This window comes from Calonectris borealis, chromosome 1 (genome assembly GCF_964195595.1).
Source record: "Calonectris borealis chromosome 1, bCalBor7.hap1.2, whole genome shotgun sequence".
Classification (NCBI taxonomy): Eukaryota; Metazoa; Chordata; class Aves; order Procellariiformes; family Procellariidae; genus Calonectris; species Calonectris borealis.
This window is the reverse complement of record NC_134312.1, coordinates 181,860,131-181,885,186: the sequence shown is the minus strand read 5'-3', so window position 1 is coordinate 181,885,186 and position 25,056 is coordinate 181,860,131. Positions and strand designations below refer to the sequence as shown.

The 25,056-nt window shown below is 40.7% G+C and overlaps 1 protein-coding gene across 1 annotated transcript; it reads right to left on the bottom strand.

Moving 5' to 3' along the window:
• Positions 1 to 7,529: 7,529 nt before the first annotated feature.
• On the bottom strand, positions 7,530 to 12,900 carry PCDH20 (protocadherin 20). Its single transcript, XM_075141713.1, has 2 exons — positions 12,850 to 12,900; positions 7,530 to 11,640 (listed from the first exon to the last, which is right to left on the bottom strand). The coding sequence occupies exons 1-2, from the start codon at positions 12,898 to 12,900 to the stop codon at positions 8,941 to 8,943; spliced, it is 2,751 nt and encodes a 916-aa protein (XP_074997814.1). The 3' UTR covers positions 7,530 to 8,940.
• Positions 12,901 to 25,056: the final 12,156 nt, after the last annotated feature.

Genomic DNA, 25,056 nt, shown 5'->3' with positions numbered 1-25,056 from the left:
ATGTTGCAAGATTCTGTTTCAATACCAAAGGTAATCGAAAATGTCATTTACAATCAATAAAAATATTCTGAACCTTTAACATTTCATTTTTGATGTCTTCAGAGCAGCTGTAATGGGGATGGACAATGCTGACTAGTTTGATATGAGCACTTGAATACTTTTAAACTGGATTTACATTAGTGAGAGATGAGACTACTCACCTCCTGAAAGGAGTGCAGCAAGACTCTGAAGATGTGTCCTAAGTACATAGAGCTGAAGGTACAGAATTGCTTTCATTGTGTCTAAGCATAGTGAAAAACATCCTTGAGGAGCTTAATATATTAGTTACGTTATGTTGAACTTTCAAGATTGAATTATACTCCAAAACATTTCTTTTTCCTGCATGCTTGCTTCCTTTATTGTTTGTTCAGATATTCACATATCTACCATTTAGGTGCATAACCTTATATATGATGTTTCTGAAAATTAAATTCAAATTCAAAGAAAAGCCAGTTAAAGATGAGCATTCTTGTGTTTTCAATTCAGCTAAACTTAGCCTCGTAAACAGAAATAGATAAAAGACAACACCAAGATAACTGTGTGGCCTTTGCTTTTCTTTTATGACTTATAAAAGAAGAAGAAAAAAAGACACCTTCAAAACACGTAAATGACTTCTAGATAGATATGCAAAGCAGCCATTTGAATATATTTCAGTAGAAAACATTTACAGGATCTACACTGTGTTAATAGAGTGGCATATCAGAACCCTCTTCTTACTACTGTAATGAAATGTTTATTCTGTTTATAAATATGAAGAGGAAGGTTATGTTATCACTATGCATTTTAGGAAAGTGAGGACAGAAGCATGTCTGGTGTTTGTGTATTGTCACAAAAAAGATCTCATTTCATTAACAACATTCGCTGGAAACATCATGTCACAGTATCAGCTTTTGTTTTGGCTGAGAAGATGCAAATGTTTCTAATAATTTCTTTTTGTCCTGAGTTAGCAAAAATGAATACATCCAACATAATAACACTACAGAAAATCACCATGAAAAGAGAATGCTGTTATCATAATGAAACAGACACTTTAAAGATATTCTACTCAAAGCCTTTATTTCTCTCTACAACTTTGACCTGCTGACAATGAGAATCAGTTTTTAACATACCTTGTGTCAGGAAATCCCAATGCTCTGCAACAAGCTCTCATCCTTATAGGTTAAGAAAAGGGATGAGATACTGCTGAACGGGGACTATTAACACTGCTGAAAATACACAGTAAATCCAGTAGATCCAGAAAAATTCTTTATATTGTTTCTGACCACTTTTGTTTCCCACATGCAATCTTTGTAAATGGCTCTTTCATTTTGACTGCATTTATTTATTCTGGCTGTCTTCTGCTCTTTTCTACTTCAGTCTGTCCTGAAGTAAAACACACCCTGAGAAGCAGTTCTGCTTTGTATTCTGATTGTCAATCAGACGCTTTTAAAATACATTCCTCAGAAAATAGAGCCCTAGGCAGAGGAAGACCAACTTCTACCACATAACTGTCTTGGGATTGCCATTTAATGGGATTACAGCATGAATAAAGAGAATAGGATTGAAATTATTCTGAAGTATGAGGAGACAAATACCTCTGAAAAAGATCTATGAGGTAACTATTTCGAAGTTTCAAATTTCTTTTTTTTTTTAATACCAGAAGCTGCTCATCATGGAGGGAAGAGCACAGGACTCTGTTTTCCCCAGTTTCCTCCCACCTCAACCCCCACTGATTGTTTAAAGAAAAGTTTTGAAAGTGCTTGGAGCACCATTTCAAGGCCAAGTATCTCCAGTTCCTTGGAATGCTCCTTTCGTAGGCATACATGGTTGTGTCTCCTCAACCTGGGAGGATTTTGACATTTGAGTCTTTGCATTAAACACAATAGCTCAATTTCCAAAAGAAGGCTGGAGAGTGTCCTTACCAAGAGATACCTTTAGCATCCCCTCCAAATACACAATTGAGAACACTCTGAAAGATAACAAGATTTTCTCATCTCCTCAGTGAGTGCTCTGCCATCATATAAATCAAAGGTATGTCTTCTTTTATTGTGTTTGTCTTGGTTCCGGCCGGGACAGAGTTAACTTTCTTCCCAGTAGCTGGGGGGGTGCTGTGTTTTGGATTTGGTATGAGAGGAATATTGATGGCCCATTGATGTTTTGGTTGTTGTCGAGTGGCGCTTGCACCGGGGACTTTTCGGCTTCCCATGCTCTGCTCGCGTCTTGGACAGGTGGGGCGTCAGTCGGCGGGTGGTGAGCAGTTGCATTGTGCATCACCTGCTTTGTATATTCTATTATTGTTGTTGTTATCGTTGTTATTATTACTGTTCTACTTTGTTTTATTTCAATCGTTAAACTGTTTTTATCTCAACCCACCAGTTTTCCTACCTGTGCCCTCCCAATTCTGTCCCGCATCCTACCAGAGGTGGGGGGTGAGTGAGCGGCTGCGTGTGGTTTAGTTGCTGGCTGGGGTAAACCACGAGTGTTCTATAGGAGTGACTTGCATGCAATACTTCGGTTAAAAAAAAAAAAAAGTAAGAACAAGAAAAAAAGAAAAAAAAAAAGGATGAAGCCATGAGAAACTTTGGATAGTGAAACCCAAATGGATGGAGCCTTGCAGCCTATAACAAAGGATTTGAAAGATTGGTTTAAAGTCATGTGAGCTCCAGGCACCTGCTCTGACTGCAAGTGGCTTCCTCCCCAGCACGCTGGCTGTTCTGGTGCTGTCTGAGATACTGGTTTCACCCCATGCATTATAATGCCAGTGGGAGTACCTAGCACTGCGATCCGTAGTTCACTTCATGGCCTAAATTTCTCTTCTTTGACTGAAACACAAAGTGAAATCTTAGTTACCCTGAGTTATCTGTAAACTTAGTGGAGAGAAGTAAACAACTCTAGTGCTTCCCAAAGACCTGAATTACCTGCAAAAAAAGATTCTTTATCTCTCTGCTAACAGCAGAGGGCACAGATGGCTCCACTAAATCACCAAAATTAGATGGGATGAATTCAGGCTTCAGAGCTTATCAGTTAGGTATGACAGTCGTTACATTTTAGACTTGTAGGTCTTTTTTTGGCTCTGATGCTAAGGATCAGATGTCTCTGGATGATCGATGTTTTATGTTCCCGTTATAATTTGTCAAGCTCTATTCAGTAGAACTGAGAGGTTGATACACTTGATGTGCCACCACCAGTGGGATACACATGCCTATCCATAGTTTCCTCATGTCATTTCAGGTGCTGCATTGCACCCTTGGCATCTAGCTACTACTCTAGAAAGGTACAAGTCTTCCTGACAGCCTGGTGCTGAAATTCGAGACACTCAAGGGCATTCTAGATAGCACTTGATATTAATTTTCAGAGCAGCTAAATCTTGCCCTAAATGCCTCATTTAGAGCAAGCTGAAGCACTCTGTAGTTCCATTGACTGTGTTGATGAGACTCACAGACTATAGTGGAAGCTTAGACTCCTAGCTCACTGGTCGATACTTGTCTGTAGACATTTCAATGTAGATGTGTAAATATGGAGTTGAATCACATCAAAGACTCACTTCAACACACACAGGTGTTTAGTGAACCCCTCCTAAAATATCCAAAGCATCCACACAAGGCTGGCAGATACGATAGTTCATTGATGGAAAGCCTGCACTCTTCCAGACTGGCAGCTGGAGGTGGGATACCTTAAGGCATCTCAAGTAGCACTAGATGCTGACACATAGGCAGAGGAATCAAGCTGTCACTATCTTTGCTCCTGTTCTGCATAAAGAGGTAAGAGTTCTCACCTCAGTGACTTGCTCTGAAGATGAATATTTAACCAAAACTTTGAAGATGGGAAGTAAGACAAAATAGTTAGGACAGAAGATTGAATTGACATTGCTAGGGCTGCTGGGAAGAGAGCAACATCCAACTTGATGTTTAAAATGCAAGTCCTCTGAATTTGAACACAGGTTAAATGATCCCATGTAATGTATTTCAGTTAAATGCTTACTACCTACCAGCTGCATTTGCTAGCAACATGAAAACCTGCAACTTGAACACTTAGGCATATATTTGTTTTCACAAGCCGTGGAATGAATGACTGAATTCATCATAAATGATTCAATATTTCTTCATTCAGAATGATGTTTTCTTAGCACCTGTTCAAAGTACTCTGTCACCAGAAATATTTAGGAGTTGAAATTTGGCCGTTAAAATTCATTCCTTGATGAAACTGGAATGAAAATATAGCAGATATCACTGAAAGATTCGTATACAGCATGTTAGAAAGAGCATGCAGCCTATCAATCTGTGCTGATAAGAATAAAAGTATCTTTCTCATCCATAATGTGAAAAACAGAGCTGTTTAACTCTACATTTGTTTGTGAACCAAAATCTTTGAATCCCTCCACCTCAGAATGCAGATGGCAGTTTTATCTTCTTATCTGCTGGTTCAGTTTGGTACAGAGACTGAAAAGGAAATAGCAGCACTGCCTGCACAGGTATTTTTGCACGTACTTTAATTCATAAAACTGCAAATTATGAAATGTTGCCAATCATTTGAAATTTCATATCTCTGAACAACCTGTTAGGAACCTCTAAGTTTGAAGCCTTCAAATAGTTTCCTCAGAACATTTCCCACACTGTTCAAATAAAGCATAAAACTAATTTCTGCAACTTTTACCTGTCTGAGCAACTACTACTCATATAAAAAGTGTAGGACTTGACTACAGGAAGTGGAGGTGCTGAATACTTTTATTTTCACTTAAAATTTCACTAGACATCTCCTTTAAAATCAAATTATTTTTGGTAAGGAAGATAAATGTGCTTAGCTCCTCAAACCCCAGCTCTGAAGGAGAGTTGTCTAAATCAAGGGTTTGTATTTTCAGCTGGCTAATATTTGACAATTAATTGTCTTGCTTTTTTTTCCCCTGTCAATTACATGAGTGAGAAGGAATGTGCATAGAAACTAATGGCTGTGAGAAGCTGGTGACAAGCACAGTACAGGGAAGGTGGCAGTCAGCTTCCTGCATGGCTCTGATAACACACCTGAACTGCAAAAAGAAACACACTGCATATTCAGCTGATGATTTCTTTGTGGCAGAGATGCTGTGTATCTCCACCTACTGCTAGACTGCTCCCTGAGAGTTCATCGCTTTGAACCGGGAAGTGAAATGCTAGTCATAGATTATCCATCCTCTTCATATCTTGGACTATTTTAATAAAATCTTCCCAAAATAGCAGTCGGGGGCAGAAAACTTGCAATGAAATTCCAGCCAGGGATTTGTGAGGGGTTTGTGATTGCTTTCAGGGAGCCTAAGTTTTGCTCTAACACTGTACCTCCCATCGGACACCCTATTAAGATAGTGGGATCTTTTTAGATTGTCCTCAGTGGACTCTGGCACAGTTGCATGTTTGAACCTTGGTACTGGAAAATGGACTTTAAAAGCTGTAAGATTAACTGTTTTCTGAGTCTTGACATAAGAAAAAGTAATGTGCTCTAATTCCCCTTCCACACTTTCATATCTCATCTTTTATTGATATTCAGCCAGGTGTTAGGTTAATTTTGCATCAAAACAGTAACTTCAAAGAGTAATGCAGCTCCTAGATCTTTTAAAAAGAATAAAATGAAATAGAAAAAGAGAAGACTGAGCTCATTTTCTCTATCCACTGCCACCAGGCTTGCTGCCCATTTCTTGACTTTTATTTTTTAATTTGTTAATTCTAATAAAAAAGCATTTGCATGGCAAGTTTAGGAGGCTTTGGCAATACAAAGCTTAGGACAATCTCATTTTTTATAAAAATTAACAAAGAGCACCCACTCACTCTAAGATTGTTCAATGGATACTGTAAATGAATGAGACATTTATTTTTGTGCCAGCTCAACTACCAGTGTCGACAAGATTTGCATATATTTTGGCAAGTGCACTGCACAAGGTGGTTATAAAATAGGCCTTTTATATCTGAGTCTAATTTACTTTAGTTGCACTCATTAAAAATGTGTTTTCACGTGAAAGGGATTTCTGTAAGGGATACTTTGGAAACAGCAATGTCACAGAAATATTTGCTATATAACCAGTATCAAGCATTTTTCCACTGAGAAAGAGCATTTTTTTGAGGAGAAATTCCCAGGTTCTATGAATTTAAGATTCCTGTTTTGTTTTTTTTAATCACTGTTAGGCTTATCATTGCAGGCTTAAATATCATGCTCGTTACTTGCTGCTACCAGCTGTATGTTTTTTAAGTTACACAAAATATGGAATTAAAAAAAAAAAAACAAAAATAACTCACTTTGCATATTTTGCCATCTTCAGTGACATTACTTACCCAAAGGCTACTACTCACAGGAAGGCAAAAATGTGCTCTTTCTTACTCTATGAAGCATTATCAGGGTAAAGTCTTTTTCAGAAGTAATGGTGCTGGTATGGCTGAAGGTGTGATTTCAAACCGATTTTCTTTAAATGTGTAGAAAATTGTGGAGTGAAATGCTTCATGAGCAGTACTTCGGTTTTAACAGGCTCATACCATTACATTTTATTACACATTAGGAACGTGCTTGAACTAAACAAACCAAAAAAAGCAATGAGAACAGCACATTTAAACTCAGTAAGCTTAATCAAACAGGTTCAAGACTATGTATTTGTCAAACCTGAATAAAAATACCTGCCCAGTGTCACATGAACATACACTGAAGGATCAGGTTTATGGTTTTATTGTATTTGTTAAGTCTTGGGTTTACTCCTGTTCAAATTGTCCTGAGAAGATATTGGACTGCTAATTCAAATAAGAGAAAAGCAATGAAAACAATCCTGTCTTTCTTTCAGTTACCTTGCCTCCTTACTGAAGAAAAAAGTGCAGAGGACCTAGCTTCCCCACCACGGCAATACAGAGCATCTGTAAAACTGAAGCCATTTCCGAAGAATTAATGTCATTTTTCTTCAGAGATAATAAACAACGTCTCTTTGTGACAAATGCATTTCAGGCATACATACCGTTTTCATATTTTAATAGTATGAAAATAAATGAAAAAAGGTGATTAACCACAACCCTTTGACAGGCTGCATTAATTTTTCATGAAACACAGCTATCAAACCGTGCATAAACAGAAAATATTCTAACCTGAAAGAATTGCTATTTCTTATAGGTAGAATGGCAAAATCTGGGCTTTATATTAATACTCTTCTTAGGCTAAGCAGAACCAGTATCTATAAGAAGCTCCAGCATTTCAATAGGCTCAAGGTGAAGTAATGTGCCAGTCAGAGAGAGAAAAATCAAAAACTGCCTCAAATTGCACTCCCTATTTTTAAAACAGGTATCAGCTGCCGCCCCACTTACATCAGCTGAAATACAATTGTCTTTGCCAGTAATTTCAAGAAGTACTGCCTAAACTCTCATTTATGATTTTGAAGTGTACTAATTTTGGGAAGTATTATGACATGTCAGACAAGATAGCCAGCACCCAAGCATTTGTGAAATACGCACTTCTTGTAACTAAAATAATATTTAGCTTTATAATTAAAAATCTAGGCGAGAGAGAGAGAATAAGTTATTATGAAAATATATAGCTTTAATTTGCAGACATATAAACACTTTTGGTACATTACAGACATATGCCAGAAATCAAAATAATCAGTTTTAAGCATAACACTAATTTATCTTGTCCACACAGAGAAATTTGATGTAATGATCATACAAAAGATAGTTCTCAACTCTTAAAATGAAGTGAAAGTGATACATCACTGATAAACCTGCTGCTTTGTTGCAGAGAATACAGCAAAGAATAAATTATCAAGAAAATATGCCCCCAGTCTCACAAGTTAGATTTTGGATCTAATCCAAAATCAAAGCCAATGAAAAGGAGCCAGGAATGGTCGCCAAAAGTCAGAAACAAGATCTTTCACATGAAATACCAATCCAGAAAGGAACAACAGTCAGAATAAACTAAGTCCTATAATTCCTTAGAATATGAAGCGATTTTGTTTTCATCTGGCAGATCAGATTCAGAAGTATCACATGAAAAAATCTATTACACAACCAAACTGATGGAGTACTACTGACAGACTGCTCAAAGTACAAAAAATATCACCACTTCTGTGACAACTAAGGATTTAGCCATTCCCTTGCCTCCTTGCATCTGGCATGTTTACGAGGATGAGCATGGGGTTCTGTCATTATTTTCTGTAGGAAATATTAAATATAATTTTCCATAAAAAGGACCAGCAGATTGCTGGAGCAAATGATAATGTGGGTGAAATCTGGAGCAAATGAAAGATGATATGTCACAGCAGTTCAGATTCTCATTACAATATCTTGCATTCTTGCTCAACAGGAATTGCACTTCTTGTTAATGCCTTTTCTATCCTACCGTATAAGCTTTACTTCTGAGGTAATAAACATTCTGGTTTTTTCTTTTTTTTTTTTTTTTATTATTACTAGTGCATTGTAATGTCTTTATTCTTTTAATTATACATACATCAGGACAGACATTTCTTTTTTTTTGTGGTTAAATGTCTGTATGCCAATGTGTATTTTATATTAAAACCAATATATTTAAAATATACTCTATGTTTATCTCATGGACAGTACCTCGAACAGTTCCCTGCTCAGGAGCATCTGATGCCCTCTTGTGGTTAAAAAGACTTTTAAAACTTGAGTTTAAAGAATCGTCTTACCTTCCCCTTTTTTACGATCACTGATCTTATTGATTTATGAAAGCTGCAAATGATGTCCATGTTTTTATAGACAGGGTGCTAGCTGTTAGTACTAAGGTTTCATAAAAAAGCTGTACACTGAATTTCAATTTAAAAAATTGTAAACATCTATTTACAATTATAATATTATTAAGTTATAAATTAGCGGTCCTTCATTGCAACCTCTGCCAATACAACCCACAGCTAGGTGTTTCAGAGCTGTCCAAGGCTTTTCAGATGTTGGATTTATCCACAAAGAAACGTCAAATGTTAGAAATCTCCACTGGTTTCTTCTCCAACATGTGCAGGTTAATTCTTCCATTTAATGGGATTTGTACTTCCAAGTTTTCATCTGCTCTGTGATGCTTTTTTCCTTTTCTCAGACAGATGTAAATGCCCATCCCTGTTACTAAAGCAATTGAACCCAAGCTTATTATTGACAGAGCTACCAAGGTAGGCATGCAGGATGCTGACTCCATTTTTTTATGTGTAGGCTCTATGGATATTTGCGGCTGCTTTTCTTCTATACTGATATCAGGCTCCCTTCTTAACAAACTTTCAATGTAGCTCTCATTGCTAACAGTGTCATTGACGAAAAGGTTCACCATGACGGTGGAATGGAGAGGTTCTGGATAGCCGTGATCGCTAACTTTTACAAGCAGCCGATAGAGGCCATAGTCATTTTGCATCAGGGACTCTTCCAAGGTGATATTACCAGTTTTAGGGTCAATCCTAAATGACTCCGGTCGAGGGCCTCTTCTTCCTATGATGCTGTAAGCTATGACTGCATTCATGCCAGTGTCCTTATCGACAGCATAGACCTCAGTGATGGGAGAGCCAGGAAGGGTAGAAGGAAGGACCAACAAATAAGACATATTAGATTGAGGAAATAAGACCAGAGGGGGGTTGTCATTTATGTCCAGAAGAAGGATAGTTATTTTTGCAGTAGAGGAGAGGGCAGGATCACCGCCATCAACTGCTTCGATCCACAGAACATAGGAGCTTTGCTGCTCCCTGTCCAGGGAGACTTTAGCTCTCAAAACTCCTTTTCCAGTATCTATGACAAAAATATCACTTCCATTCAGAACTGAAAGGGCAACCCATCCATTTTGCCCTGCATCAGCATCTGTGACACTTATAACTCCAATTTCACCAAAACCTGGGAAGTTTTCTGGCACGAAAAAGCTGAAATCCTTATTGATAAATCTTGGACTATTATCATTTTTATCCAATACAGTGATGGCGACAGTTGCTATTGATTCTCTTGGAGGGAACCCAGAATCTACTGCTTTGACAGTATATCTGTATTTCTCTTTTTCTTCTCTGTCCAGTTGGGTGGAAACTGTCAGAACTCCTGTGGTTTTATCTAAAGAAAAATAGGAAGGGGCATCAGGCCCTAAAAAATAGGACACTTGCCCTCTTTCTCCGCTGTCAGCATCTGTAGCATGCAGTTTGGTCAAGAAAGCATTGGGAACATTGTTCTCCTCAATGGATAATTCGATCAATGGTTGAGAGAAAACTGGCGAGTTGTCATTGTCATCCAGAACCTGTACTTTGATTATTTTGTTAACATGAAATCCTTCTGAGTTCCATGCAACTACAGAGATTTCATACAGCTGCTGTGTCTCATAGTCCAAAGGCTTTGTGGTCTCTAACAGGTATTCGTTATTGTATGGCTTGTATGGTGAAAGTCTGAAAGGCCCGTCACCATCCAAATAGCAATTGACTTTGTATTTTTCATCAGGGTCTTTGATAGTAAAAAACGCTATCGGTGTGTTGATAGGCTCCAGTTCCTTTAAGTACACCACCCCTTCCGCTTCATTAGCTATGAAACGAGGGACAACTTCAGGTGGCCTCATCATGACTTTGATGATGGTGACTAGCACTGTGATCACGGCAGGGATACAACCAGGACCGTTGCCCAGTATGATCAGCCTGTGGAGCCTTGGAGTGTCCCCATCAACTTTACTGGAGAGCGTGATGGTTCCTGTACTTTCGTCCAAATGGAACAAGTCTCTGGATGGCTGGGGGACCTTCTGGCTGTAGGAGTAGGTGATCTGGGCATTGGATCCAAGGTCCATGTCTACTGCATGGACAGTGACCACGTGTGTCCCTAGACTGGAATTCCCATAAAGAGTGACATTGAGCTGCGAGTCGCTGAACTGGGGGCAGTTGTCATTGATGTCGCTGACGCCAATAGTGAGGGTGGCACTGCCCACAAGCGGAGGAGTCCCCCCATCCTCAGCAACAATGACTGTGACATACTCCTCCCGTGTCTCCCTGTCCAGAGCCCCCATGACAATCAGATAGGGAGTCCTCTCCCCGCTCTCATTCTCCTCCACATCCAGGGTGAAGACACCGTAGTTATCTTGCAGGCGGTAGGTCTGGACACCATTGGTGCCCACATCGGGGTCAAGGGCGGGGTGCTCGATAGCCAGGCGGGTGTTCACAGGTGCATTCTCGGGCACCGAGAGGCGGATGTGGGGCACAGGGAAGCGGGGCGCATTGTCATTGACATCCCGGATAGCAATTTTTACCTTCACCAGGCGGAAGTACTCCTGCGGCAGCACTAGCACATCCAGCAGCAGCAGGCATGACTCGGATGAGGATGAAGAGGAGGAGGCGACAGCAGCTGCTCCTCCAAAGGCGGTGGCCCCACTGCTCTCCATGCACAGAGCTTCCCGGTCGATCTCCACGGCCGAGGTGTGCAGCTCTCCAGAGCGGTTGTCCAGCCGCACGTACTGTCCCCCCAAGCCACGGGAGGCCAGGGTGAAGGAGAGTGGGGGCTGGGGGGCCGCAGGGCGCTGCCCACCAGCCGTCGGGAGCCGCAGGTCATGGGCCAGGCTGCCGATGAGCACCCCAGCGGGCAGCCCCTCGTTAAGGCTGTAGAAGAGCTCGGTGGCGCGGCTGTAACTGGCAAAGCAGTTGAAAGGTCCAACGAAGAGCAGGAAGAGGAGCAAGTGCTGGGGAGAGAATGGCACAGGGGTGTGGGGAGGGGGTGGTTAGAGAAGGAGGGGAGGTAGGAGGCAGCCCCCCCCCTGCCCACTGCCTCCCTCACTGCCACTTTGAGCAGGGAGGGCAGCATCTGCAACGTGAAGCCATCCTCCCTCTCCCCCCACCTGCTCCCCTCAGTACAGCAGCTAATTCCAGGGCATCGCCATCTGTATGTACCCTCCAGGCAACACCAGCTGCATTCCCCACAGCAAATCCACACTGCCAGGGATGGCCCAGGGGCACCCTGCCTGTCCGCCACACCAGCAGCACTTGCGCCCCGACGTGTCATCTACCCTCTTCTCCCCCCTTCTTCCCCCTCCACCTCTTCAAGCTCGCTCCCCTTCTCACCAGCAGCACCCACCCTTCCACCTGCAAGCACACCCCAAGCCGGGGCATCCCCCTGCACACCCCCAAACATTTGTTTGCCCCCTTCCCTTTCCACAGCAGCAACGTGAAACACGCCCCCCCTTTCCCCCGCCACAAAGCCTGTTCCTCCCGCACGCCCACGGGCCCTGCGGTGCAGCGGGGACGCGGGCCGCACCGCGCAGCCTGCGCGGGCCCCGGTGGAGCCCCTCACCGCCTCCGCGCTCCGGGCGCCGCAACCCGCGCGGATCCCTGTCCCCCGCGGCCGCGGAGCCGGCGGCCCCAGCCCCGCCACCACAGACCCCCGGCCGCCGCCACGCCGCCCGGCCGCGGTCCCCCTCCGGCTACCGGCTGAAAATACGAGTTGAACAGCGGAGCCGCGCAAAGGAGATGTTGCGCCAAGGAAGTTGCCCGCGTTGGCAAGCCCGTCCCCAGCCCGCTGCGTATGGAAGCGGGCTCCCCGAAAGTAACTTCGGGCATCGTCTCCACGAGGGATTTTTCCTTCTTCTCCCCTTTTCCACTGCTCATTCATTTCCCTTTTTCGCGGCTCTCTGCTACAACCCGCGTCGGCAGCAGCAACAAAAAAAAAAAAAAACAACACAACTTTTCACGGATGCTCTGATTTCTGGAGATCGGAGTCGAGAGAAAAACCAAAACACCAACAAACAATAAACATATATATACACGTATACGTATATATATGGTTCGGTTTGGGTTTGGTTTTTTTGCCAATTTTGCTGCTGCGTGCGAAGTGGTGCCCGGGGGGGGGGAGGGGGCAGGACGCGGCACCTCCCTCCCGCCGCCCCAGCCCTCACCTGCAGGCTGCCGCTGGCGCTGGTGCTGCCGCGACTGCCCGGGGGCCCCATGCCCGGCCTCCGCTGCCGCCGCCGGCTGCGCCCGAGCAGCCCGCCCGCTCCGCCGCCCGCCCGCCGCCTCTCCTCCCCGCGGCTGCCCATTCCCCTGCCGCCGCCGCCGCCGCCGCCGCCGCGCTGGGCTGGGCTGTGCCCAGGACACTCCCCCTCCGCTCGGGTGGCCGCCGCCGCCGCGGGGGGGGGGGGGGCTCAGCCAATAGTCACGGGCACGGCAAGGAGGGCGGCGGGGGCTGCGGCAGCGCCGCGGGCAGGCGGGACGGCGCGCGGGGGCTGCGCTGAGCGCGGCGGCGGGTCCGCGTCGGAGCGGGGTTGGGGGAGTGGGGGTGCGCGGGAAGCACTAGGACCAGGGGAGGAAGAACCTCCCGTCTGGAAACTGTAACGGGGAAAAAAAAAAAAAAAAAATGGTGTTTTCCTTCTTCTGTGGAAAAATGTTGTGGTGTGGGTGTCAGCGGGCAAAGCGAGAATTAAAAGCTGCCTCGGTTTAAGGAGCGTTGCCGAGCCCTGCTGAGTAGCAAGCGGCTAGTGCCTGCACGGAATGAAAGTAATGTTTTGAGGAGTTTGCAAGTGTTTGGTTGGTGGAAGGTGCGCGTGCTGCCAAATTAGAGCAGCAACTGCAATCTCCTGCTGGCTAGGAACCCGAAGGTTCCCTGTGGCAGAAAATTAGGTGCTCTCATTTTATAGTCTCCAGTCACTGTTGGCTGGCCTATAAGACTGCCATAGAACTAGAGATGAAATTATCGGTGCTTGACAACCTTCAGATAGCGCAAGACCAATTACACATTTCCTTAACATCTTGTACTATCAAAAGGGTAGCTGACCTGCCCTGTGCTCCTTACACTGGCTCGCTGCAAGATCTCAAATAGAATTTGAGATGTCCGTCTTTAGCCTTAAAGTGTTCAACGGTCTGGGTCCAGGCTATTGCTGAGAGTTCAACTATTGGGACTCTTACCTTCACAAAGGTAAAGTTTGTACAAGAGGTTGAACTTTCTAAATCAGTCGGTCTGAAAACCACCTTGAATGTTTCCACGCTCCATGGCAAGCATTTGATCTCAGCTTAGGTACTAAAAACCCAGTGTAGGACAGCAAAAATTTTGCCTTCAGTCAGAACAAAAAATAGTCTTCCCTTTTCTTTCTAAAGCTTCTTGAGACAAACTCTATGTCCAATCCAAAACGGAGAAACAACAAAAAAAAGTAATTAGAATCCCAATTTAAAAACAGCCTTATGCTCAAGTCTTTTGTAATACTGCATCTTTCATGAGCAAATGATAAGTGAAAAATACAGAACATACTGTTTAGTAACTCTTGGGATGTTCTTGGATGTTGTGAGGATAAGGGCAGCGGCATATGCTGAATTGAATAGAATAGGACAGAACAGGACAGAACATAACAGAAACAAAAACTTCCAAGCCTGACTTCCTCCAGGGCTGTAAACAAATCACATTAATTCCTTTGTCTCATATCCTCCATCCTTGAAATATAAATAGTGCAATACCATATATCTTAATTAGAGCTTTACCCCATTCTTGCTAAAGTCAGTGACAGCTGAATCAGGCTCTGTTTTATTCAGTGGATCTCTTTGAAACATACTATCATTTTAATATCCATTTCATCCCCCAAATGACATTAGCAGCACAATAATCATATGTGACTTAAACAGTAGAGCATTAGGGTACTAACAAAAGGCCCGGCTATATTTATTATTCACTAATCTCTAGGGTTTTGAAACCACTCAGTATGTACTGCCCTCATAAATTGTTTATATCTTTACCATTCAATTCTAGCACAAAAAGAACAGGCAATACAGTATATACAGTTCAGAGCAAACATGTATAATTTAAGAGAGAAATCAAACTACCCAAGTTCTTTAACTAAACTCTCATTCATGTGCACTGTTCTGCAGATTGCTCAGTGTGAAAGGTGCCCATAAACTCGATCCTGTTTAAGCTAGTTTAGCTGGACATGACAGATGCTTTTATTTGACTCACATCTGCTCTAATTTTATTCATTTCAACAGAGAAATATTAACTCATTTGGATTTCAGTCAGATTTTGACACTGATTTACGTGGCGTTTGAATTTCATAGACTGATTATAATCTTAGTTTTAGTGACTCAGTAGTCTTCTTGTGAATGAATCTGAAGTCCCTGTAAAATGCTATCTTCAAATTTCCCCCCCCCCCCGATGTCTCAGTTTATCTCCCTTTCTTCTTATCTTCTTGAAATTACTGACCTATTACTATACCGTTCTTAACCATCACAGCTACTGCATTTCCCTGAGGCCTCTGATAGGGTAGGCGATGCCTCTACTATTGTAGTGTTCAGGTTTTCATTACACCTGATGTATTTTATTTTATTAAACCACAGGCATAACGGCAGAATTAAAAGTTTTCTGGAGCAGCTGGTACCTCTATAATATTTTATTTTGTTAGACATCAGCAACATCTGATAAGTCTTAAAGGCTCCTTGAAGACTAATGTGTCCAATAAATCTCCTGTTTAAGGAGAAATACTCCAGCTGTGTATGGGATATGGGATGAGGGGTGGGAGAGAATGAGCAGTGCCGAAGAGATACAGAATTGGCACATTCATTCCTGGCATTTTCTGGGGGGAGAGTCCCTTCCAAAGCCCGAGGAAAACATTAATTAATTTCATTATATTTCTATATTCACTTATGTTTTCTGGGAATAAGATGTTAGCAGTTTATAAACCCAGTCCCATTCAATCACATTTAGCTAAACATATCTTTTTAACTTGCATTTTACTACGTCAAATCTTATTATTGCTGAATATATCCATATATTGGTACTGCATCCAAGATTCTGGTTGCAATTAGTGAATAAAAAGGAACAAGTAGGAGCATTTCTGTGGGATTCCTGATTGCCTCAGGTAAATTACATAGCACAAGACTGAGATCAAGTGACAAGCCATCCAAGAAGTGTCATAGTTATTTATAAATACATTAGAGCAAGTACATTATTGCTATGGTAAAATAGAGTATTTATTTGACTTTATTCAGATGGACATAGCAGGGATTGATACTCAATTGAAATGCCATGGTTTTGTGGGCAGTGTTCCAGTGGCAGATGGAAGCATTTCCAGATGAATCATTCAGGACCATCACTTCTGAAAGGGAATCTCAAATAGTATTTTTTGGCATGGCTGGCAACCCTGAACAACTTTTGTAAGAAATGGGGATGCAGGTACATGTTGTCCCCTCAACCTAGCAAAAAGCTGTCTGATACAGCCTGTGGTTCTACTGAGGAAGGTTGTGGTGTGCGATTCCCCATCGGTGAGATTTTACTGATTCAGCTGACAAACTTCGTAATACTTCAGCCACATGACCCTTTGAGTTAGGTGCTTTTCAGTGGAGAAACAGCCAACCTGAGTGAAAGCACTGGTGTTAGTATTGATTCCTAGTCACAGTAAAACTGAGAAAGGCACGAGACTAACAGACTGCCACGTCTCTGAAGAGTTTAAACTGCAAGAAATACAGGGCAAGTAAAGGAGATCCTTTTAACTATTAGCGATATAAACTTGTTATTGCTTTGCTGCTCAGTAAGGAAAATGCCTTACATCCTGAACTTCCTTGCAGGATAGTGGATTACAGTGTGAAAGATTCTGTGAATATTAGGTAGTGACCTTGCCCTCAGAAGTGCCGAGCATCTCGTGCTCGCATTTGTACTGATAGCTGTGATCATTCCATGTCGCTGTAGATCAGACCTAGCATGATCATCCTCTTCTCAGCACAGGGTGGGAGAGGGGTCTTGGCACTGCTTTCCCTTGTGACACTGAAAGACAGTAAAAAACTCTGGGTCCAGCTTGAATAAAGCAGCAGTGGAGCTGGAAAATGGATGACTTTGGAGTTTATATCGCTCAAATCTGCAGTCATGCTTTCAAAGGGCTGGTTCTCACAGCCTCTTGCAAGGTGAACCTGCAAGGTTCTGCTCAGCAGTCTTTCATGAACAAAACCCTGCTGCCATCACGACAACCTTACAAGAAAGTAGCTAACGTGAAAATGGCTTCTAAACTCAAGAAGAAATACGCCATGAGACAAAGCGATGTTTGATAGGAAGGCTGACAAAGGTGGATGAGATTTTCCTGTTTAGTTAGCTTAGCGTCTGTTGGGGACTACTGTGTTGAAGAATCACAAATTCTAGCTGTTAAACACTGGCAGAGAAAAGAAACTTGGAAAAAAGCTTCCTGCAGTTTCTGAACCAACTGCACTTATAACATTTGAGCAACTTCTTCCTCAAATTCTTTTGAGGTTTCATAGAAATGCGAATTCTTTGGTTATGATATTTTGCATATGTCTCCATACGTTTTGCGCATGTCTCTTTTTACCTGGAAAAATGCCAAAATATTCCAACAGTGAGAAAGATTGCCTTCAATATATTTCTAGTCTGATCACAACATCATTTTCAAAAGAAAAACTAATTTAAAGTTTATTAGCTAAGCATAATTTTTTAAAAATAAGTAGGAAGGAAGGATTTAACTCAGATTATATTCCAGCACATCTTTTTTACCAGTGTTTTTTACACTGTATTACGCAGTGTATTAGCATTCGCTTTCACTGACTTCTTATGTAAGGCTTAAAATAATAATGATACAACTTTTGTTTCGTACAAGCCAAAGCACAGGCTGAGGTACAGTACTAATATGATACTGCTAAAAATTATTAATACCATAAGCCTTTCGTTACGGTCCTCATCACCTTAGTTCACGGACAGCATTCCGGCTTCTCCCAGGTCACTTTCTATGTAATGCCTGCAAGTTATGAGAGTGTCATGAATATGTAGATATTTTTTAATCGACTTCTCATTGACATTAAGCCATGGCTTCTGAGCTGAAATTGCAATCTCTTGATGCCAGAAATCAGATCTGTGAGGAGCACAGTGCTCCCAGCAATGGAGCACAATGCATTGAAGAATCCCTGTGATACGCCAGGTAGCTCTCAGATGTGGAGGCATGTGCCTGTCGGGCTCCATGTGGGCTACCGTGTGTCAGATAGTTCCTCTAAGCCAACTAGCCACAGCCTGCAATCCCATTTCATTTTCTGACATGGAAATGGTTAGAGAGTGGATATAGCATGGTAATACGGGCCATTTTTCGTATGACTGCTGCAGCTCCAATAGTATTCCAGCTTCTCTTCTCTTAGTTCCTCTGGAGAAGACAGTTGTATATATTTTACCTTAACAGTTGAACTGCCTGGCTTTGCTCTGAAATACATACAATATGTTGTAGTTTCACCTGAGGTCTTTGGCCACGCAGGACAAAGATTTGCTTCCTTGACAATAAATAATTTTGAATTTTCCAGGGACCAGATTCTGTCTTCTTCCCTCAGTCTATATTCAGGAAAAAATTCATAATGAAGTTGTCAGCTCTAAGTCCCTAATACTAACTTATTCCTTGCTCACCAAAATCCTTAAAGAACCCAAAAAGCTTTTTACTGAACACAGGATAATTACTATGTGATCTGAAATTTGGGCCAAATTGCTTCTTTTATTTAGACAAGTGAATTGACCAACTCTCAGTGGGATTTAGTACATTTTTATGTCTGCGATGAAATGAAGATAGTGAAACCAAACAACTTAATGCGTAGTCAACTTTTTACATAATGGGAAAACATGTTGGTTGTATGCTTCAGAAATCTTGCAGATGATAGTGGCTTTATTGTTCATATTGTCACTCTGATCACTTGGCTCCCTACTGAGATGAGAGACAATAGTGTTTTCTCTGCAGAGGATGTAGGTTCACTCGACAGGGCTGAACAAACAGTAGGAGCCAAACCTACTCTGAGATCCATCCAAATACAGATTTTCTTGAGTTTGTAAAAGCATTTGGTCACATCAAAATCATACTTCTGTCTTGTTCAACTTTCATATGTAGTAGAAAGAGAGGATTACTCATTAGGAAGGGTGGGATTTGCTTGCTCTAACTTTGACATCTAAAAATCAGGCATCCAGTCTAGGCTCTTTTTTTCCTTCCTGAGATATAGACATTTCCAAAGTATGTAACTGAATGAGATAGGTGTCTAATACAAGTAAGACAAATTGCTCTCTAGATGGGTCTGTGTCTCTCCCAACTAAAAATGTGGGCTAGAGTGAGCAGCTCAGATATAGATGTTTACGTTTTATCTGCTTAACGGTAGATTATAGAAGAAGAGAGTGCTGAATGTGTAGCCACAATAGTTACACTGCAGATGTGACTTTAAATCATACTCTTAGAATAATTAGCGTATACTTTGAGACTACCGTTGAATCCAAAAAGCCTAAATATTGGATGCTAGTAGCACACTTCTCACAGATTACCAATCAAGAAATATTTACAGATGTTACTTCACAATCATTTTAGACAATAGTTATATCTGATAGGAAAAAAAAAAATGATCTATCCCTAAGATAGTTTCAGAAAGTCAAAATTCATTATATACATTATTTTTTTGTGAACTATTAGCTTTATTCACCAGACACTACTTTTTCTTCAAGCACAATTTAACTCAGGTAAGTCAAGAAAATAATTTAGCTTGTAGGAAGATGATGTTTGATATTTTTACCCACAATCAGATAGCACTTTCATTTGACAAATTTGAGATGTTTTTTAAGCAGCATTGAAAAGTCAAGTTTAGAGTTTGACTTCTTCCCTCTTCCCAGTGCTGCACATCTCTAGGGCTCCACTTAATAACCATTTAATTCAAGAAATCAGAAACTCAGCAAGCAGTTTAATAAAAGTTAAAAGGCATATCCTACAGCATAGAATAAAATTATCTAGTGTTTTACTTCTTCATATAGTGAATTTCTTCAGGGAAAAAACGATTTTCTTTTTTTTGTTAAAAAATGGAAATGCATAATTCATGGCAAAATGAGCAGCCTCTACACAAGGGTAAAACCTTTTTCTCCTTATTCAGGGTAATATGGGATTGTGAATGAAATAGCAATTAATGTAAATTTCTATTTCAAACTTTATTTTAGTAATGTACCATCTAATGTGGCAGTGTTAACAGCATAACCAAAATGTTTGTTAGTGTTTTCCTATTCCTTAGGGTCATAAAAAGCTCGTTTTCAATTGTCTAGCCAATGAACAAGAGCATAGAACTGCTAGCTGGAAGAGCTTTTACATGGTAGATTGCCCTTCTGGTACATCTCTTCAAAAATTGATATATGAAAAAATAGTACCTCTATGTATAGAATATGTATTGTAAGCAAATTGACTGAGAAGATCTTGCAGCAGAGCAAAAAGTAACAATCCAAGGAACCCTAAAATAATGGAAACTGAATACATTCTGATTTGAATTGTGTGCATCATGCTACAAAGACAGAAAAAAAAAATGCCCCTGTTGTATTTTCTTCATATTATTCAAGGTAGTTTTCCACATTCGGCCATTGACATTAAAATACTTTTCTTGAAAGAATCTTTCATTTGCTAATAAGTAATTTGTTTAAGTTTTAAAAACATTCAGCAATGGGAATATCATCACAGGGGAAGAGATACTTACTAAGTGAACTATGGAAAAAACCTTTTTTTTTCATTTTCTATCCAATATTAACTCAGATCTCATTCTGATCAATCTGAAACTTTAAGGATTACCTCTACTCTTTTACAGAGTGAAAGTAGAAAGATCAGCCTCTGAAAGAAATGGTTGGTACTGTGTTAACTACAAATCTTCTTGATATGGAAACCATTTTGTGGACATATAAAGATCCTCAAATATAAATATGTGTGATATGTATGCCATATATATGTCCAGCATATATGTTACTGATCGTTAGTGAGCAACTTTCCTCCTCAGACTTGGATTGCCATGCTTGACCTTCTGAAACAGCAACATCCGTCTCTCGCCTTTCAGCTTTGCACAACCTGATACTAGCTTTTATAAACATAAACACAGTTGTTTCCACATATCATAGCATAATGAATATTGATATTTTTATTGGTTTTTTTTCACAGAGAAAAATTATCTTTGATTTTCTGCACAATTGTCTATTGATTTGTATTTAGTTATTTGGCATTACATTCATTACCTTCTAGTTTTATGATTATAGTTTTATTGGCACCAAAAGCATAACTAGAGTAAAAGCTGGACTGTCTGATGTAGACTGACATTTTTGTGTGTGTTTGTGTCTTGGAAAATGGAACATTAAAAAAAATTGGAAATGTGCTATTGAGTGTTGCTAGTTCCAGTCCAGGTCAGTTGTTACTATGGGTCAATGGAAACAATAATAGTTATTGCAGGTCACTGAACTTTGTAACATCAGTGGCTTTGCACTCTTCAGAGGCTATTTTTAGAATTTATAAAAGGAGTTCAAGTTCATGAATTTTTTTCTTCAGTAATTTGTACCCATAGCTAGTTTCAAGGTTGAGGTAATTTTAAGAGAGTTAAACATAATGTCATTTGTTTTTTTTCAGACAGGGAGAAATGTACAGCATCAAGAGCTCCCTCCAGCCTATAATGGATGCTTGTTCTCCCTTTACAGTACTTGAAAAGAAGTTCATGCCACAGAGTAGAATTCAAAACAGTTGTTGGTTGATCAAGGAGCCATTTAAAATTATCATGGTCTCTGTGAAGTGCCTAAAGCTCACTAGAGAGAAATATGACGCGGTTTTACCCACCAATTATATTTTGCATCTGGCCTGGTTTGCTTAAAGCTACGGATTGTCATGACTATCCGCTGGACAACATTGAAGGCTCAAAAGAGCCTTTGACTCATCAAAGAGAACTTTCCCTGAGGGATCAAGGAAGAGGAAACATCTTTTTTTCAGGACTCAGGGAATGGCAGGTGAGTTGGCACTCCATTTTTGTAAAATGGTCTGATGTTAGAGGCTTTGCCGAGGAAGGTACTTTCAGGAGTTCCTTCTGAGCCATCTATTCAAACCAGGAGAATGCGTTTCCTTGTAGAAAGCTAATGAGGATGCCTGAGGAGGAGTGCTTAGGAGTTAGCAAGGTCTTAAACGTTATTTTTCAGTTAGATTTTGCTGGTTCTACACTATGTGCAGAATTTAGGTGATTCTCTTCTCAGTGCACTTGTCAGGTTGGATTCCATTCTGAGTTTTCTAACTTTCTACTGGTAACAAGCATATTCCTCACATGTGGTCTGGGCAGGCACCTGATCATTACATTTCTTGTTCAAGACCTAAGTACCTCACAATGTTATGTGTTTTGTCTCAAAGCTGGGTCTTACTGGGTTCCCAGGAGGGCCAGCAAGTGACCTTAGCACTGTGCCTAATCACACGCACAGCTTAATTGCTAGCACAGCATCTTGGTTCTGCTTTGGACTACCGGAACTAAAAAGATAAATCTGATGTTGCTGGGGCTAATCAATAAAAAGTATAAATCTATGCTCATTGGTGCTACATAGTGGGGAATAGGACATGGATTGCTCCCTGGTCCTTCTATATTTATCAGTACAGATGGAGGCACTCAGTTCACTTCCTCTTAAGAAGACTGTGGGGATGTGGAAGGTGGAATGGTTCCAGGCTGACTCAAGACTGCGTATATGCTATTCCACAGTCTGCCGTATAGAGAGATGGAAATTTCATATGTTGGGAAAAAGGCAGAGAAACTTCCCTCATTAGAAGTAAGAAGAGGCCAATTAACTTCACTTGCTACACACAACTAAAGAGACTGCCATCTTTGCAAATACATTGTGCTGTTTTACAAAGTGATCTGCCTTGAGAACAGCTTCAGAAGAATTCCTGAGAAAGAATGGGGTTTGGCATCAGGTGAGCCAAAAAATTTGCTACAGTGTTAAAACACCTGATCTGAAAAGAGCCAACTCAATATCTTTCTGTAGTATTGAGCTGGCTGAAGCTGACCACCTTCAATAGTATGTCATCCATAAAGAGAATCGTCAATATCAAATAAACATTATAATTGGCATAAGAGTCAAACAGAGAGAGCCACTAAACAACATCTTTATATTATTAATTTCTAACCTTTGGTACTCCTACTTATTAAAAAAAAACCCATACAAATCCAAACCCTGCAAAACCTTCAGCTTTCCCAAGCTGTTTTCTTGCTTTCTGAAGACATAGCACCTTCCCTTGGCCTCCTGCTGCTTCAGTTAATCTTTGGTGATTTAAATATAACTTCATTGTGTTTGCAAATAGTATTTGTTAGGCAGAAGGTTAAAGTCATTCCTTCCCAGGGATAATAGGAAAAACCCAAGAACAAAGCAACTTCAGAAAAAAAAGATTTTTGATCACAGCATGTAATGGCAGAAGAGGCAGAGTAGACACTAGAAATAGGCTGACTGAGGGATGTGCCATATTTTCACATGCATAATTCATTTTCCAGATAACGTAAAACCTCATATATAATGTTTCTTGAAAATAAGTATGAAGATAAGCAACAATCCACTCATGCTGTACAGCAGAAGGAGGAGAGAAATCTATTCCTCTTTGCATGGAGGAAAGGGCTTTTCTGGATAAACTTGTACTACCTGCGTACACTAATAAATTAAACTTTTTCGATAACCTTGAGTTATATGTAGAAAAATATTGTGACTTTCAGGGGAAGATCGTGACTTCTCACAGCACTGCATTTATATGCATGCAAGACAAAAATGGCTTTGGAGATTTCAGTTCAGAAATGGTTTGACTGCTCACACTTTGCTCTGACAGCTTGGAGCAGTGGATCTGTCCATCTTAAAACTACATCTCTAAGTTAAAGTGATCAGAAATGTGATAGTACCCAGATTCAGTCATGAATGAAGTAATAGTCTTTTACATTTTTGTGTGTCTCTAGGGTTCACCTTATTTTGCTTAAAAAAGCTTACAGAAATTGATCACATGACTCCTGACCTCGGATTTCACTTGTAAAAAATATAGCAAATATGACTTATATTTACATAGCAGGACTTTGCACTTTTCTATGATTCATTCAGCATATTAAGGTAACAGATAGTTTTTAATATCCACAGCATTTTATGTCATTCCTTATCTGAACATGCTTGTATTCATTTATTTTTTATTTATTCTGTGTGTTCATCAAAATGTGTAAATTTACTGTCTCACTTACCATTGTAAATCATAGCAGAAATTCCAACAGACAAGTTAATTTTAACTGATGTTGCTGACATTGCAAAGTAAGAGTTCAACAATGTCCTCCATGTACTTTATCTATGAGATGATGAGCTGATGGCTAAGTACTGATGTTTTGACTCACCTAGCATCCCATTCTTTTTGATTGCATTGCAAATCTGTTTTCTTAGAGTATTTATGTGGTGGATATAATGCAGCTAAAAGGCTAAGAGCATGAAAGGTTAAAGATAAATATGCATTTTTTAATCTTTATAAAGACAATTAATAGTGTTCCACTGTTTACAGCATCTTCATGCTGGAAGAGCTTTAGTGCATGAATTACTCCAACAGTGGCATAATATTATTCTGTTTTAAATGATGGGAACCTGTGGCACAGCAGTCTTCTGAGATTTTACCAAGATGTCTAACTTCCAGTGGTAGGATTCCTCTCTCAGAACTTTTCACTTCTTAAGCATGACCCATTTGACCTTCTTTAGGAATCATCTAGAAACAGGCACACACATCTGGCTTTGACCATACAGATGACTTGCCCAACCCTAAACATTTGCAGTGTTGGTGTCTGGACATAAATTTGGACAGATAAATTAGAAGGCAAACATTTTAGTTATCAATCAGCATATTATTCTCCACCCTTTCTTTGTGTAAGTTGTGTTGCTTCTCTGCATGTGTTTCTTCCAAGTGGCGGATCCATGGCTCTACATGGTTATAACGGGATCCTGTTAACGATCCTCACTCTGTGCCTGGCTTATCAGGTTACCATACTTGTTCATTGCACTTTTGGCTTGATATTTTTGCACCTGTTTAGACTTCCTTTTGAGACATCATGGCAGCAATGGATTTCAATGGCAGAGAAGAGCTTGTTCAAAATAAAAGGTTATTATTTATTCAGGAGACTGTAGCAGCAATCAAAAACTAAATAATAACTTCCCTGATACTCATGTTACCTTACGTACAGCCTAAAATCTCCTCAGAGGTGTGACAGATTCCGTACAGCCAAAGTTGTGCTTTCTTCCCCTCCTTCACTTTACATTTGGGCTGACACGCAGTGTCAGCTTCTCCATTTGCCCTTTAAACAGTATTGCCAGTGGCTTAGCTCTCAGCCATTTTCAAACTCTG